This window comes from Podospora pseudocomata, chromosome 3 (assembly GCF_035222375.1).
Source record: "Podospora pseudocomata strain CBS 415.72m chromosome 3, whole genome shotgun sequence".
Lineage (NCBI taxonomy): Eukaryota > Fungi > Ascomycota > Sordariomycetes > Sordariales > Podosporaceae > Podospora > Podospora pseudocomata.
The window spans coordinates 3,180,765-3,196,425 of record NC_085887.1 but is presented as its reverse complement, the minus strand read 5'-3'; the positions used below and the strand labels follow the sequence as shown (position 1 = coordinate 3,196,425).

The 15,661-nt window shown below is 54.0% G+C and overlaps 10 protein-coding genes across 10 annotated transcripts; 4 read left to right on the top strand and 6 right to left on the bottom strand.

Moving 5' to 3' along the window:
- Nucleotides 1-81: 81 nt before the first annotated feature.
- Nucleotides 82-1,156, top strand: QC762_309020 (uncharacterized protein). The gene is made up of 3 exons (XM_062889197.1): nt 82-261; nt 514-884; nt 959-1,156. The coding sequence occupies exons 1-3, from the start codon at nt 189-191 to the stop codon at nt 1,103-1,105; spliced, it is 591 nt and encodes a 196-aa protein (XP_062745155.1). The 5' UTR covers nt 82-188; the 3' UTR covers nt 1,106-1,156.
- On the bottom strand, nt 859-1,985 carry QC762_309010 (uncharacterized protein; the record flags this gene model as incomplete). Its single annotated transcript, XM_062889196.1, has 3 exons — nt 859-1,386; nt 1,455-1,635; nt 1,732-1,985. The coding sequence occupies 3 exons, from the start codon at nt 1,983-1,985 to the stop codon at nt 1,162-1,164; spliced, it is 660 nt and encodes a 219-aa protein (XP_062745154.1). The 3' UTR covers nt 859-1,161.
- Nucleotides 1,986-2,420: 435 nt separating this feature from the next.
- On the bottom strand, nt 2,421-6,342 carry SEC31 (protein transport protein S31; the record flags this gene model as incomplete). Its single annotated transcript, XM_062889195.1, has 3 exons — nt 2,421-2,465; nt 2,525-6,062; nt 6,137-6,342. The coding sequence occupies 3 exons, from the start codon at nt 6,340-6,342 to the stop codon at nt 2,421-2,423; spliced, it is 3,789 nt and encodes a 1,262-aa protein (XP_062745153.1).
- A 615-nt stretch (nt 6,343-6,957) lies between these two features.
- QC762_308990 (uncharacterized protein) lies at nt 6,958-8,130 on the top strand. The gene is made up of 2 exons (XM_062889194.1): nt 6,958-7,595; nt 7,660-8,130. The coding sequence occupies exons 1-2, from the start codon at nt 7,203-7,205 to the stop codon at nt 7,786-7,788; spliced, it is 522 nt and encodes a 173-aa protein (XP_062745152.1). The 5' UTR covers nt 6,958-7,202; the 3' UTR covers nt 7,789-8,130.
- A 28-nt stretch (nt 8,131-8,158) lies between these two features.
- On the bottom strand, nt 8,159-9,537 carry QC762_308980 (uncharacterized protein; the record flags this gene model as incomplete). The annotated part of the gene is made up of 5 exons (XM_062889193.1): nt 9,077-9,537; nt 8,583-8,796; nt 8,498-8,513; nt 8,352-8,414; nt 8,159-8,292 (listed from the first exon to the last, which is right to left on the bottom strand). Exons 2-5 carry the CDS (start codon nt 8,643-8,645, stop codon nt 8,159-8,161), a joined length of 276 nt encoding a protein of 91 aa, XP_062745151.1. The 5' UTR covers nt 8,646-8,796; nt 9,077-9,537.
- Nucleotides 9,010-10,286, top strand: COX12 (Cytochrome c oxidase subunit 6B). The gene is made up of 4 exons (XM_062889192.1): nt 9,010-9,248; nt 9,727-9,839; nt 9,905-9,968; nt 10,030-10,286. Exons 1-4 carry the CDS (start codon nt 9,203-9,205, stop codon nt 10,059-10,061), a joined length of 255 nt encoding a protein of 84 aa, XP_062745150.1. The 5' UTR covers nt 9,010-9,202; the 3' UTR covers nt 10,062-10,286.
- Nucleotides 10,287-10,764: 478 nt separating this feature from the next.
- Nucleotides 10,765-11,721, bottom strand: QC762_308960 (uncharacterized protein; the record flags this gene model as incomplete). The annotated part of the gene is made up of 1 exon (XM_062889191.1): nt 10,765-11,721. One exon carries the CDS (start codon nt 11,719-11,721, stop codon nt 10,765-10,767), a length of 957 nt encoding a protein of 318 aa, XP_062745149.1.
- Nucleotides 11,722-12,105: 384 nt separating this feature from the next.
- On the top strand, nt 12,106-13,515 carry QC762_308950 (uncharacterized protein). The gene is made up of 4 exons (XM_062889190.1): nt 12,106-12,258; nt 12,356-12,393; nt 12,612-12,980; nt 13,044-13,515. The coding sequence occupies exons 1-4, from the start codon at nt 12,220-12,222 to the stop codon at nt 13,096-13,098; spliced, it is 501 nt and encodes a 166-aa protein (XP_062745148.1). The 5' UTR covers nt 12,106-12,219; the 3' UTR covers nt 13,099-13,515.
- Nucleotides 13,516-14,038: 523 nt separating this feature from the next.
- Nucleotides 14,039-14,433, bottom strand: QC762_308945 (uncharacterized protein; the record flags this gene model as incomplete). The annotated part of the gene is made up of 3 exons (XM_062889189.1): nt 14,039-14,166; nt 14,227-14,308; nt 14,359-14,433. 3 exons carry the CDS (start codon nt 14,431-14,433, stop codon nt 14,039-14,041), a joined length of 285 nt encoding a protein of 94 aa, XP_062745147.1.
- Nucleotides 14,434-14,778: 345 nt separating this feature from the next.
- SPC25 (kinetochore-associated Ndc80 complex subunit spc25) lies at nt 14,779-15,558 on the bottom strand (the record flags this gene model as incomplete). Its single annotated transcript, XM_062889188.1, has 1 exon — nt 14,779-15,558. One exon carries the CDS (start codon nt 15,556-15,558, stop codon nt 14,779-14,781), a length of 780 nt encoding a protein of 259 aa, XP_062745146.1.
- Between the last annotated feature and the right edge of the window lie 103 nt (nt 15,559-15,661).

Genomic DNA, 15,661 nt, shown 5'->3' with positions numbered 1-15,661 from the left:
CTTTCAAGGCTGAAGTCGCCTGCCTGCACTTGGTCCTCTCATTCATTGATTGGTTTTGGGTTGCAGAGGTTCTGGAGCTCCCTCTTCACTTCTCTTTGGAGCAACGCTGAGCAGCAGGGCGAGCAGAGATCTTACAGCCGCAGGTATATCATACACTCTTTAGGTCATCCTCTGCAAATCGAATCAAAATGGTCTACTATTTCACCTCGACCGTGGTTGACCCGCCGGCGTACATTTATGTTGGCAAGGACAAGTTTGAGAGTGAGTGTGTTAGTTCAAGTCCATGTTCGAAGAACGGAAACTAACATCTCACAGACGAAGAGCTGATCAAGCACGGCTGGGAGGAAGATGTCTGGTAAGCCTGCCTCACCTACCGTTCCCGGTCCCAGCCAAGACCTCCTCTACCTACCTACAGAACTCACCCTCATACTCTTCTCTTCTTCAGGGTACGTTCCACACCCCTTCGTCACTCATGCCTATCTCCTCGCTAACGCTCGAGGCAGTTCCACGTAGACAAGCTCTCCTCAGCCCACATCTACCTCCGCCTCCCCGAAGGCCAAACCTGGGACGCCATCCCCGACCCCCTCCTCACCGACCTCGGCCAGCTGACAAAGGCCAACTCGATCGAGGGCAACAAAAAGGACAACATCACCATCATCTACACCCCCTGGTCCAACCTGAAAAAGGACGGCTCCATGGCCGTCGGCCAGGTCTCGTTCAAGGACCAGAAGAAAGTCAAGCGGATCCTGATCCCCCAAAGGGAGAACCCCATCGTGAACAGGCTCAACAAGACCAAGGTGGAGAAGCACCCTGACTTGAGGCAGGAGAAGGAGGATAGACTCAAAGAGCTGAGGAAGAGGGATCATAGTGCTTTTCTGGCGAGGGTTAGTCATCCCTCCCGTTTCTATCTCTTTTAACTTGGTTAATTAACGTGTGTGTGGAAAAAAAATAAAAACAGAAAAAAGAAGAAGCCCGCATCGCCAAAGAGCGCCAGGAGAAGAAATACCAAAAGGACCACGCCTACGACGACATCTTCACCGAGGAGAACCTGGCCCAGTCCAGCAACCAGGACAGGGGGTCAGATTGGGAGGATGATTTCATGTAGTGTTTTTTTTGTCTCTAACAAATCAACCCCCCATTTTATTCATGAATTGACTCTTACTACTGAATGTCACTTCCCATCTGGTTAACCCCCACCCCCTTAACCTTGTGATCACTCGGGTTCGCCGCCGCCTCGTACAGGATGTTTGCCGGTGCTCGTCCCAGCTGCATCCACTCCCCCTTGAAACCAATGTACGATATCCTCGTGACGTCCTCGTCCCCGTCGCCAAAGTTGTCGGGGAAGAAGAGGGACAGGCGGCGGACGGCGTTGAAGCGGGCTCTTCTCTTTTTTTTAAAATTTTTTTTTTTTAGTCTCAGCATTTTATTTTGTATGAAGTGAAGGGGGACCTCACCACCGCAACCTCCTGCACCTCCCCCGTCCGGGCTAACTCAAACTCCTGCGTCGCGGTTGCGCTCTCAGCAACATCAAAATCGACATCATCCCTGTTGATGATAACTTTCATCGTCTTTGGCGCAGAATCACTGTCTGATGTCCTCAACAAGATACTATGCAGCTTGACCTGTCCGGTAAATCTTCCCTCACAAAATCAGCCAACTTCCAAAGCTCTACAGTTTTCACTTCTTTCTTATACCCAAACAGGAGAAAAAAAAAACAGTAGGAATACGTACGGCACATTCACCAACAACTGCTCATCCCCATCGCTCTCAACCTCAGGCTCAACCCTCAACCTCTCCGCCCACGTTTTCTTCAGCACCTCCTTCCCTGACCCATAAGTAGCCTCATTCAGCGTCGCCACCCCGTCAAAGTCAATGTGCTGGTACAGCGAAAACTGCAGCGCGGGCGTGATGTCGTCGCTGTGGTCATGTTCTCCCTCCCCACCATGAGAGTGGTCGTGGTGTTCGTCGTGGCAGTGGTGGGACATTTTTCCTTCCCTCCTTTCCTTCTTGTCACTCGTGATGAAATAAAATAAAAAGGTGAAAAAGTAAAAGTGAGATAGATGTTGGTGTGGTCGAGGTTGTAATCAAGTCAATGTTGTTGACATGGAAGGTGTAAGAGCCGTCGAAAGCGGGTGTGTGAGTGAGTGAGTGGCTCATGTTGCTAATAATTGCGGGGTCAGGTTTCGGGATAAAGCAGTTGCCACGCACACACTTGCACAGTTTCCAAGCAGGAAAACAGCTGCCAGACAACCGCTCAAAACTTGAAGACTGTGATTCATTCATAAAGTCCTAAGATAAAAAGATGAAAAAACACTCCAACACATAACAACAAGCTATATTGTACTACTACCAACACTACCAAGCACAAAACCACCCGCTCCTGCTTTTCCATTCCTGCAAAATTACCAACCATCAACCGCTCAAGGAGTCGCCTTGCTCATGCTGATCAACCGCTTCACACCAACCTGCAACACTCAGTCAGCAATCAACTTTATAGTAACCATCAATCAAAAGAACAACTTACCATCCACTGTCCGCACTGCTCAGTCTTCTCCCTTTGAATCTCCACCTGGATCTTGCTCGCGACGTCGTAGTTCTTGCTGGCAAGAGCATCCGCCAACTGAGCCAGCTGCGCAATCGTGTCTGGCTGGACGAGCTCCTCATTGTTGAGATGGTCAAAGAGAAGACCCAGACGCTTCTGCGTGTCCTTGACCTGCGGCGCGAACGAAGCGGGAGCCTTGGCTGCTACTCTCTGCATGTCCTGGCTAAAGATTTCCACCAGCTGCTGAGCACTGGGAGGGATGTGAGACCGGTCACCGGCGGGATGTCTGGGCTTGGCCGCCGCTGGCGGTGGAGGGGCAGCCGCAGCCGGGGCAGGAGAAGCACGGGGCGGTCCGCCAGCTGGTGGGGGTCCTACGGGAGCACGGGGAGGACCGGCGCTGGGTGGAGGCCCCACTGGTGGCCGGCCGCCCTGGGGAGGAGGAGGTGCGTACTGGCCGACGGGTGGTGCCGACTGGTGCGCAACGGGTGCAGGGGCGTACGGGTTGGACGGGGGAGGAGCAAGTGGGGTGGACGTCGGGGGCTGGCTATAGGTTTGCGGCGCTGGTGCCGGAGCGTATCTGCTCGGGGCAGGGGCACCAGCGGGAGGTGGGTTGTATGGCGATGCTGTCCGGGGAACAGCCATGGGTGATGGCAGCGGAGGTGCCACCTGGGGTTGTGGAGGCGCGTACGGGTTGGTGGAAGCATGGGAAGAGGCCGACCCGGGTCTATACGGTAGCTGTTGGCCAACCTGCGGGGGCCCAGTCAAAGGAGAAGCCGTGTTGCGAGGGGGTGCAGGGCCCTTGGGAGGAGGAGGTGGTGGTGTTGGTGCTCCTCGCTGATAGGGGCCAACTGGGGGAGGGCTGGTCAAACCCGCGGGGCCACCATAGGGCGAGGCGATCGGGGCGACACTTGGGGTAGACCTCCGAGGAGGAGGCTTCTTCGCCGCCATAGACTCTGGGAGATCATTCCAAGCACCAACGTCCTTCTTGATCTGGGGCGGGGGCCCGGTACTTCTAGGTGGGGGGCCAGCCGAGGTGAAAGACTGAACGGGAGGTGCATACCCACCGCCTACAGGAGGAGAAGGCGCGTATCCCTGACCTTGAGGAGCGTATGGGGAGGCACCTGGAGGGGCGTACTGAGATGTAGTCGTAGGGCCATATGGGTTCTGAACGGGAGCGCGCTGCTGAGCCTGAACAGGAGGAGCATATGGATTGGCGGGTGTGGCGGCAACAGGGGCAACAGGGGCGGCCTGTTGATAACCCAGAGGCGCAGGGGCGCGAGAAGCCGCGCGAGAGGCAGGAGCCCGAGTAGCAGCGGCAGCAGGCTGGGGAGCAGCCTTCTGAGTGGCAAGCTTGACACGGTTTCTCGCAACCTCGGCAGCAGGGAACTCGTTGGGGAGGAGGTCGAGGTACTTTTGAGCGATCGCCAGCTGGCCATGGGCAGCGGCAATATCAGCATACTCTGTATACTTGTTGTACAGAGCCTCGAGCTTCCAGCCGCCGGTGAGGTTCTTCTCCTCATCGGTGAACTTGGTCACCGCACGGAACACGGTAACCTTCTCGATAAACTGCTGCAGCGATCTGGCGTGGACCGAGAAAGTCGAATCATTACTGGACTCCTTCAGCCCAGCCTCCTCGGCCTCCTTGAGCTGAGCGATCCAGATGTCCACCACCTTCTCCAGCTTGGAGCCGACAAGGTAGCAGAAAGAAGCATCGTTTCGCGACCCGGACTCGTAGATGCGATCTCCAAGTGCTTCGCAGAGATCAGGGAATTCGGAGGGATCAGCAAAGGTGCAGAGAGTAACCATAGTCTCCTTCCAGTTGGCGAGGTCGGCATTGTAGACGACATCCCAAAGGTTCTTTCCAATGATCGAGTTGATCACGCGGAGATAGCTGGGGGCACCCTTCTTCTGCGCGAGGTAAGCGGTTTGGACCTTGTCGACGAGATCCTTTCCACCGCAGTTAGCAAGAATGAAGGCATCGGCGATCCTGTTCTCCTTCAAGCAGATGTTGACGGCCTTTTCGAACTTGCCCAGGATAATGGCCTTGGTAATCTTGTCCTCGAGGTGGGTGTTGCCCTCGCTCAGGAGGTGGAACGGGTTGTCGGTTCTGGCGCCCTTGGTGGCAGGCAAATCGGACAAGAAGTCCTCGCCATCATCTACATCACCCCACATGCTCGTCACACGCTTGTGCTTCCTCTTGCCGTCGCCATTGGCTTGGGGAGGAGCCAGGCCAGTCTCTTCTGTTTCCTCCTTGGCCTCGGTGGTCTCGGCAGTCTCGGATTCTTCAGCCCCGTTGGACTCCTCCTCTTCTTCCTTGGAGTAACCAAGATACTCTACAATCTTGGTACGGCCATCTGAGGCGCTCAGGGTCTTCAACACCTGCCATTCGGCCTTCTCCTCCTCCGTCTTGGCAGACTCAATCTGCGACTCACAGATGCCAGCGAGATCGCCACTCTTAAAGGCCTCCTCAAACTTCTCGGTGGCAGATCCAATGTCTGAGTCTACAGAGAACCCAACAATCTGGATCTTGGAAGACCTGGGCTGACCAACGGGCGTATCGTTCTTGCGGAGAATGACAAGCTTACCACCGTAGCCAAAGGATACGCTGACAGGGCGCTCAAACCAGTTGGGAGCCCTAGGGAGAGAGAAAGAGGTGGTCTGAAGCTGGGTCGGGGCCTTGGAGAAGAAGTCATCATCGTCCAAGCTGTTTTGGGGCACTGGCGCCGTAGAAGGGTTGGTGTTTTGCAGAGTATGGATGGTGATCTTGCCATCAAAAGACGCAATGGCGGACAAGTTGGGGTTGACTGGGTTGAAACGTGTCGAGAAAGCCCAGTTGGTGGCCTCGGGGAACTCGCCATACCGCTCTCCGGTCTGCGGGTTCCACACGAGTGATCGGTTGTCCTTGCCGCAAGAAATCAACAGGCCTGGATCCTGTTGGCACCAAGACAGAGACAGAATGCCCTGATCGTGGCCTTGAAGGGTCTTCTCGGGAACCTGCGAGTTTCTCAGATTCCAGAGAGAAATAACTGGGCTAGTGTCATCGGACGTCGCGGTAAGGAGGCTCGTCGAGTTGTTCGGGTCCCAAGCGATCGCACTGACGGGCTTGCGGTCTTTGGGTGTCAAGGTCAAGGACAGCTTCTTCGTCTTGAGATCCCAGACTGAGACAAATCCCCCGGCACTTCCGGCCGCCAAAATGTTGGAAACCTTCCTGTTCCATGCCACGCACTCGATATCCTGGGCGGCGGCGGTGCCAAGACGGAAAGCGGTCGAGGTGTCGTTAACGTCCCAGATGAAGAGCTCGCCCTTTGAGCCAGCCGTGGCGAGAACGTGTGGTCTCAGGGGGTTGAACTGGAGTGACTTGACAGGGCCGGTGTGCTTTGTCGTGCGTGAAATCAGGGCATCTTCGCTGTCCTTGAGCTTCTGGGCATCCCACAGCTGCAGGGATCCATCCTCCATTGCGCCCGCAACAACACCCAATGGGTGCTCGTCACTTGGGGCACCCCATGCTATATCGTAGAATCTGTGATGCCATCCCGTCAGTTTGTCTGGTCAGGTAGCTCTATGGTGGTGCGGCTATCTAGATCTAGTGTATACCTGGACTCTGTGCTGATGGTAGCTATCGGCTGGAGCTCGAGCCCCTGTTCTTGGGAATCGAGGTTGAGGTCCCACAGCTCGAGCTTGGTCTCGTCGGAGAAGTCGGCGTCGACTGCGCCGGAGCGGGTGCCGGTGACGACGAGGGCGTCAGAACCGGGCGACCAGGCAAAGGCCCCGGTCCGCGGGATCTCTCTCAGGCGGACCATGACGGTCGGTGGACGGTGGAATCGGTAGACGGCGTGTTACTCCGTAGGGACCACGGCGGTAGAGGGGTTTCTCGGTGATTATCGTTATGGAATTAGAACAAAAACGGGAAAGTGGCAATTGGCTTGAGACGCTTATAGAAAACACCGAGAGCTCTTCTCCAGAGAGCTGTCAGGCCGTGAGGGCGGACTAGAGTGAGGTGGTGGTTTGGGAGGTTCAAGGTGGGAATGTTGGCTGGGCGAGTTGCCAGATTGCAGCCAGGGCGCCAACTAACATTGCGAGGTATGGCGCCCACAGGGGGTGATGCCGCCCCCAGTTTTTGGCAGCTGTCCCTTCCAACAAGGTGGGGTTACCCTAACCCTTGTTTCACTCTTACACATGTACATCAAGGGCACAAAGATTCCATATTCTCGTAGCTAAGTTGCCAAAAGAGGGACGGAATCTAAAGCTCGAGAGAATATTGTTTGAGTAGATCATCAGATCAAAATAAATTCAAAACACCTCGTCCAGTCAAACATCCGCCTCCAACCATGACGCGAGCTTGGGGTCCCTGAACAAGCAACCCCAAGCTCTGGCGGGGCATCACTGCAGCTTGCATCCAGGTAATCTTCACTCCACGTGATTTCAGCCTCTCTATCAATCAACCCAACATCTCAACTCACCACCACATCAAAGCCCTCGAGTATTCATCCGGTGGAATATCTGGCAATCAAGTCGACATTGATCCCGCCTGCCGAACGACATATCTCAATACACACCTCTTCCACAATCCAAGACTCAACCACCAAACCATCACTCCTTATAGCTCTTGCTCTCTGTCAAACTCACTACCACTTACACATCCCCTTCCCACCCCCCGAAAATGTCGGACGCAACCCGCTGGAAAGCCACTATCTACGTCGGCAACCTCCCTCCCCAAGCAACCCTGCAAACCATCTCCGAAGCCTTCCTCCCCTTTGGTGAAATAGCAGACATCTCCCTCCCCAAAAACGACGGCCGCGGACCCAACGGTGCTGACAACAAGTCCAACAATAATGACTTCCTCGGCAATGGCCCCCAACAACAGCAACAACAACAGTCAACTCACCGTGGTTTTGCCTACGTTGAATTCGAGGATGAGGCCGACGCAAAGGAGGCAATCGACAACATGGACCAAGCCGAGATCTTTGGGAGAACTATCAAGGTTTCCGCAGCCAAGATCCCAAAGAGCGCGCAGACGGGTGGGCTGGGGAGTAAGACTGCTGTTTGGGAGCAGGTGAGTTTTGACCCCATCTCGAGATGTTCGAGGAGAAAATATGTGCTAATTATATGACAAATAGGAGGGATGGTTGGCCGAGAATGCCGTCAGTGAGGAGGACAGGCTCGCCTCTGAGCAGGCTCAGAACAGAGCAGACGATCCAATGCAAGGACTGGAGGGACTGGATGTTGCTGGTCCCAAGCCAGAATGAAGGAATGGTTTGTGTTATACTGACGATCACGAGGGGGTTACACCATGACATCACCAACGATGTCGAGGAACAATGTTGATATTGCAGTCCCAAAGGGGGAAAAAAGTGTGTGCATAGCTACGGCGTTTAGGAGAAGGTGGCCTTTTGTTAGTTCAAGGGAAGAAAGAAGAGAGCAATGCCAAGTTGTTCTTTTGTTGTTTCACGCATTGAGAGAAAGGGGGATTGCTACCCGTTTGAATCAGACGTCGATTTCACCCTCCAAACCGACCCAGCCTGTCCATCATATACAAAGGGCGCCCCGCCGCCTCCCAAGTCTAAAAATGAAAAGACGAGCCCTCCTGCTCTGACCTCCAATGCTGTTTGTCTAAGCTTAGTGGTGCTCACCGGCAGCGGCGTGGCTGTCGGCAGCGCGATTTTGTCTCTTGAGACGGATGGTCTTGTCAACGACCAAGTGACGGGTGATGGAGTAGCAAGCCGCGCAGACGGCGAAGCCGACGACGACACCTGTAGTCGTATGAGTATTTGTTCCGGATAACCAAAGGTAGACATCGTGGGCTGCTCACCAAGGGGAATCAACTCGGCGGGGATGTTCTTAAGGCGTCTGAGGCGCTGGGAGACAGTGTGGGCTACATAGATCGGTTCAATTCGTGTCAGCGTCGTCGAGTCATCCTAGCCCAGATATCGTCCTCTTCCCGTTGCCTTCACATACCAGACTGCTCCTCCTTCTATAAACACCAAACAGTTAGCTCTGACGCAATCAAAAAACACAAAACTGTTCTCGTCGTTGTACTCACGGGAATGGGCCGCATCATGCGGGGGGTGGCCCGGAACATCCGCAGAGAGCGCGTAGCAAACATTTTGATATGACTGAGTGGGGATGTTCCTCGAGAGGGTAGACTGTGTGGCTGTCGACGACGTCTTTTGGAGTTCTTCGGGTATTCTCTGGGGGGGGGAGCTTCGGCAAGTTGGAAGGTTTACCTAGCTAAGCGGGTTTGATTCCGCCAAGAGCCAGTCACCGTCAGCGATATCAGCCCACACTGTACTCCGTACTCTCTGCCTGCACCAAGAAAAACATGTGCCTCAGGCAGCCATTCCTCCAATCACCGCTGCGAAGCTCCGTCAAAGTGACCCACTTTCCGTCATCAGTGTGCGTGCACTGGCACTGGCACTGCATGAACACAAGCCCAAGCATCAGAGAGCTCTCGGTGGCAGCAGCGGACAGCCGAACCGAAAAAGCTCCAGCCAAGAGCACAAGCCAGCCAACCCGAGAGCTCCTATCCATACCTACCTCTCATCATCTCTCCGAACCATTATCGAACAGCGTACTTTCCAAACCCCTCTCACCAAAACTCCCACGCCCCCCCCGGTCGTTGTTCTCCCCTCAACCACAACCACAAATCAATAAACCGCCAAAATGTCTGACGAGGAGCGCGTTACCAAGCCCTTTAAGTTCGTCACCGGTACGTTTGTCCAGTTCCTCCCATGTGCTACCGAAGTGCCCGCAAAGCTGTAAATTCCCGCGGTAAAAGAGGAGGAGGATGGGGGGAGAAAAAAAACAACATGGTCTGATTTTGGGACAACAACGACACTTTGCTAACATCCGCGACAGCTGGTATGCATAAATCTCTTTTTCTGCCCCGATTGAAGCCCGAGAGTGTCGAATTGGTTGCCGAGGGAAATGGAATTGAGAGCTGGATTGAAATGGGGATGATTGAGCTTGGGGAGCTGGGCCGATGACGATGACGAATGGTTATGACGGAACGACGACACATGGACCGGCTGCCGACACCGACGCTTTCAACAACTCAGATGCTGGAGAAGGGGGATCGCCACAATTCCACGTGGAAGCCGACGTCACGCCAGAAAACGAAGCAGGAGGAGTTATTGTCATTTTGAGCCGCGAAACAGAACCTCTGACATGATGGATTTCTTCTATAGGTGTCGACGCCCGTTTCCCCAACACCAACCAGACCAAGCACTGCTGGCAGAACTACGTCGACTACCACAAGTGCATCCTCGCCAAGGGTGAGGATTTCGCTCCCTGCCGCCAGGTCCGTAGCCCCCTATATATTACCCCCTATCAACCTATCAGCTGATAACTAACCCGCATGCGCAGTTCTGGCTCGCCTACCGGTCTCTGTGCCCTAGCGGTTGGTATGAACGGTGGGACGCCCAGAGAGGTAAGCTTCCTGTTTCATTTCCACCTCTCTGACTTGAAAAGATGACTGACATACCCAACAGAGGCTGGCAACTTCCCCGTCAAGCTCGAGTAAGCGTGCTTTTCGAAATGGGAAAGTTGGATTAAACACTACTGCCCAGCATTGCGGCAGAGAAACGGAGAGAAAGGAAGCTAGGAGCTAATGGAGAACGGCGACGGCGGCCCCCCCAAACAAAATTACCTTTTGTGACACTAGAGAAAAATGCCATCATTGGTAGTAAACTCAGGGGAGTTGTGTGTGTGAGGGTCAGGCATATAGAATTTTGAGAAAGACGTGGGTTTGGTTCGCCCCCTTTTCGGCTCCTGGTCGTCTGGTATGTTGACTGTAGATGTGCTTGTACAATATCACATTGAAAGGTTGTTTCTACAGCGCACCGCATTGCCGCCTTAGGAACATGGGTAAGGTAATATGGCTGGCTGGTATCAGAACCTCCTTGCATGAACCTATGACAGGCTTCGTCAACCGCCATTGGATCTCGCTCCCAAGACCGCACCCCGCAAGAAGATATTCGTTTCCAGTTCGTATCTCATTCGACATCCAAAGTCAAAGAAAGCACAAAGATTGATGTGTAAATTGCGTGTTGATAGCCTGGTATCACAAACCCGTTTATGAACCTTATAACCCGTTCCGCCAAACCCAAGTACAAACCGCTGCCAAAATAATACGCTTTGAATGCCCTCCTCCCATGATGTCCCAGTAATGCAAGTTGATACAAATTTTCGCTCGATTTCCACAGTTCCCTTTTCAGTTCAAATGTTCACTCCTCATCAGAGCTCATAAACTCATCATCTTCATCAAAGCCGAAAAAAGTCCTCGCCTGAGGTTTCTCCACCGGCTTCACCATCTCCTTCTCCTTCCCCTTCCCTTTACCCTCCACCTTTGCCGTGTCAGCCTCAGGCTCAACCTCCGAAGGCGGCGTCGTCTCTTTCGACCCTTGACTGTGCTCCTCACCCCCCTCACTACCATCCCCCATCTCCCTATCCTCCTCCTCCTCCTCTCCCGAACCCGAGCCAGAACCACTACTCCCCACCGACGTCCCCAAAAGATTATCAACCACCAACCCCCTCCTCATCGCCTCCGCAACCGCCTCCCTCATCCTCTCCTCCCCCACCTCCTTCTCCTCGACCCACTTCCCATCCAACCCAACCTTTTTACTCCCATATTTGATCTCCTCTTGCTTCCTCTCCGTCATCTCCACAATCTGCTCCCACCTCTTCTTGCGCGCCTCCCTTTCCTTCTTGTCCATCTCAGGTTTGATAGCGAGGTACTCGGCGAGTGCTTTCGCCTCGGTGACGGTCCGTAGCCTTCGGCCATCGAGGTTGCGGGAGGAACCGTTGTCTTCTTCGGTTTTTTTGCGCTTGGACATGCGGCCTCCTGCTGCGCGGAGTTGGGAGCCGAAGCCGCCTTTGCCGCCGCAGAGGGGGGCTGAGAGGCGGAGGGTGAGGAAGTCATCTTTTTGTGAGGAGAGTAAGGAAGAGATGGGGGAGGGGGAGGAGGGGGGGAGGTAGGTGGAGGAGAGGGTTGTTAGGAGGAGTTGGCGGGTGCAGAGGAGGGAGGAGGAGGAGGAGGAGGAGGAGGGGAGGCGGGAGTCGAGGGTGGTGATGAGGGTTGAGATGGGGGTTGAGGGGGGGAGGGCGAGGGAGAGGGTTGGGGGGAGGGAGGAGCCTGTGAAGGAGGTGATGAGGATGTTGATCTTTGAGGGGGGAGAGGCCATTTTGAGGTGGTGTTGGGTTTGCGACTGGGTGTTGATGCGGCGATTGGTGATGGTTGATAGGAGTGGCGTTGCGCTGTAGATCGAATAAGTTTTGAGATATGCGCCGGCTTGAGGTCAGAGATGTAGGGATCTGGTCGCTGCCGTGGTAGTTGGAAGTCGCGCGTAGAGTGAATGTGTAGGCGAAAAGTTAGCTACAGTCTTTGTAGACTTTGTCGTCGCAACCTTGATGGCGGCAGGTGATAGCGATGGCTGGTGACCCCAGGAACCTTGGAGAAAGGTGGGTCCCCCAGCCACAGAGGCAAGTTGTCGGTCGCGCCAAGATTTTATAGCTGTGGCTGTGCAGCCCCGCTAATCCCGAGCCCTACTACCGTCTTGGAATTTCGGCGCTGCAGCCCACAAATCGCTGAGACCTCGAATTTTGGCAGCTCGACTCCCCAACGACGACACTTCCGCCAGACCAAGAGACCCCATTGTGTCGATACCGGCCCCTTCGTCAAGATGCTTATTCCCAAGGCCGATCGCAAGGCGATCCATGAGGTAAGGCTTTTTTTTTTTGATGTCTTCGTCGCTGGAGAGAGGACAGCGGAGGTTTCGAGGGGCCCTGATGAATCTGTTAGCTAACAAACGGTTGTAGTACCTCTTCCGTGAGGGCGTCATGGTCGCTGCCAAGGAGTACGTTCACCCCCGATTTCTCTCAGGCCATTTTCTTCAATTTCGAGTTCTACGTATCACGAGCGAGGGCCGAGTTCCCAAAATCTTCTTGAACCGACGACTACACTCGATTTCCTCAAATTCACCCAGCACCGAGGCCTCAAACACCAACACGACCTTTTCCGACTGCAACAACGGATTGATGGACAAGTGCGGATGCTAACGGTTGAATTGTGCAGCTACGAGTCCACCCACGAGACCGGCATCCGCAACCTCTATGTCATCAAGGCTTGCCAGTCTTTGACCTCCCGCGGCTACGTCAAGACCCAGTTCTCGTGGCAATACTACTACTACACCCTCACCCCCGAGGGTCTCGACTACCTCCGCGAGTGGCTCCACCTCCCCGCTGAGATTGTCCCTGCCACCCACATCAAGCAGCAGCGGTCTCACGCTCCCCCCCGCGGCATGCTCGGCGATGAGGGCCGCCGTGAGGGCAGATTCGGTGGCCGCGGCCGTGGCGACCGTGGCGACCGTGAGGGTGGCTACAGACGCCGTGAGGCCGGTGAGGGCAAGGAGGGCGGTGCCCCCAGCGACTTCGCTCCTCAGTTGTAAGTTTGGACTCTGTGAGGGATGTACAGGAAGAAGGGTTCTTGTGCTGACAATATTCACAGCCGTGGTGGATTCGGTCGTGGCCGTGGCGGCCGTGGTGATGCCCCTCCCTCGTAAATGCGAAAAGCCAGATCATCTCTCTATCTCTTGGGTTGCCAGCGGCGGCATAACGGCATGGCACGACATGTACTCTAGGCCGAAAAGATTGCCAAGGGTCGGTCGACCAGCGATGCGCTCTGCACCCACTCACTAACCGGGATTGTGAGTGGAATGTGCGTTGGGGGAGTTCGTGGTTAGAGAATCATTCGGGAAAACTTCTGCATTCGGGGTCATCATCTGCGGTCAATATCACGATTTTTGAGTCCTCTCACTGGGTTGCTGAACTTAATGACCGGTTCCGATGGGGTTCTATGGGACAATTATGTGAAACTAAAAGGAGTTTTTGATGGTTTATCTCGGGCAACGAACGGTCAACAGTCGTCAGCCGCCCTGTCACGTCGTTGAGGGAATGTGAATACGAGCGTCCAGTCCAATTATCTCATGTGTTCAAGTGCTCCGAGTGTGTGGCTTTTCTGAGCAGTCTGAGAACTGGCAGGTTTGATTAGAGTCAGTTGTCAGACTGCACTGCAGCGTTTCATATCAGAACGCCACAGCAACCCAACAAGACCATGGGTATCACACATCGCCTCTGGCTGGGATCTCGATTCGGAAACATCGATATGGCCATCAACACGCCCAAGCACGTGTGGAACGAGGAATCGAACGGAATCCTGAACGCGATGTATCTTGTGATGCTCTCTGAAGATATGCCCTCGGAAACTGAAAACTCGTGGAAAAGTGAATCGCTCTTGATTCTGGGATTGCAACAGTTTCACGCATTTGATATTGGCTATAGCTGGATGGAGCGTTCAAGGTTCAATGACAGCCCATATAACAAACAAATAAGTTGGGATGATCACACCAGACATGAGCCGACGCTCGCTCATAAATTTGCGCCCCTGTTTTTGATATAAAGACATGGAAAAGGCAATGTTCGCGGGGAGACAATCTTTTATCATTATTTTGATATCTCGACATACAGCCCTCCCTCAGGAATCTCGGTCATCTCCTCCGGCTCGCCCCAGCAGGAGCGGCAGCCTCTAATCGCACGTTTTGGCCTTCTGTTCTGAGTTCCTTGACTACCTCCTGTTTTTGGTTTGTCAGTATTCGTGTATGTGAGTTTGGAGGGGTAAGAGGTGAAAAGACTTGCAGCCAGCGCCTCGGGGTTGACCCCGTTTTCGATCATGGAGATGCATATGGAGAGGGTTCGGCGGTCGAGGTGGCAGTTCTGGGAGGTTTTAGTTAAAACAAAACTCGGGGGAAGAAAAAATAACTTACCAAGAGAGTGGATATCTCGTGGAGAATGTCGACCGCTTGTTGGGCGGCGGCTTGCTTTTCTGTCCGGTCTGCCATTTTCTGGGTGGTTGTTTGGGTTGTTTGGTAGGGATGAGGGTTGAGTGTGATGGGGAGGAGTTGTGACGCGTTGTAGGAGTGAGGGTTGGAGGTGGGATGGGGTTAATTGGTGGGGTTGAGTTTTCACGCGACGGCTTTCAACGCTTGTAAGATGCATAAGATTTATGATGAAAATGCAGAGGCAAATATGGAGTATTGATTCAATATTTTCGTCCTCCAGACAGTAAAACAAAAACAATTGGTATCTTGACGCAGAAAAATCCAACCCTACCCACCTTGCCCAATTCATTACCCAACCATCCATCCATCATGATTATCATAACATTTTTTGACACGACCCAAAAATCAAGACTTCATAGCCTCCACAAACAACTCCCTCATCCCCTTCAACAGCCCAACCAACTCCCTCGTCTCATTCACCCTATCCAACACCCTTTCCACCTTGTCCTTCTCCAGCTTCGGCCGGCAATGCTTCACATCATACTCCCTCCCCCCCATCGCCAGCTCGAACCAAGCCTCCCTCTCCCAATCCTTCTCATCCACATGAGTATACACAAACTTGAGCCTGTCCTCCTTCCCCGCCCCCTCAATCCTCAGACACAGATTTGTAACCCAAAAATCTAATTCCGGGACGTTATACCTCGCCTGCGCCTCCAACTTCTTCTGATGCTCCCTCTGTTTTTGAAGCCTCTCCTCAATCTCCCTCTGCGCAGCCTCAATCTGCTGCCTTAAGCTATCCCGCTGCGCGAGCTGCCTGTCCCTCTGCGCGGTAAGCGACGCAATAGCCTGCTGCATCTCTCTCGTTTCGGCGGCTTCCTTCGCGATGGTTTGCTGGTAGGAGGAGGTTTTCAATTGGAGGATTTCGATGTCTTTTTTTTTCATTCGATGGTCTTCTTGGAGCTCTGCGACGTTGAGACGGAATTGATTGCGTTCCGAGAGGACGCGTTTCCGGCCGGACTCGATGAAGGAGTCGAACTTGAGGGTGAATTTTGACATGCGGTCGCGGAGGGAGTCGAAGTCGAAGTTGATCTGGGGGAGGGAGTCGGCTAGGTTTGTTGTGGTGGAGGGGGGTGGGAGGGGGGAGGGGCGGGTTGTGGTTGAGAGGGAGGGGTCGAAGGAGGACATTTTGAATTGTTGGTGGTGTTTGCGATGGTTGTTATGGGGTGTGTGGAACGTGGTGATGGCAGGCGTTGCGCGAGGAGTTGGAGTTGTGATGCGAATGGTGGGT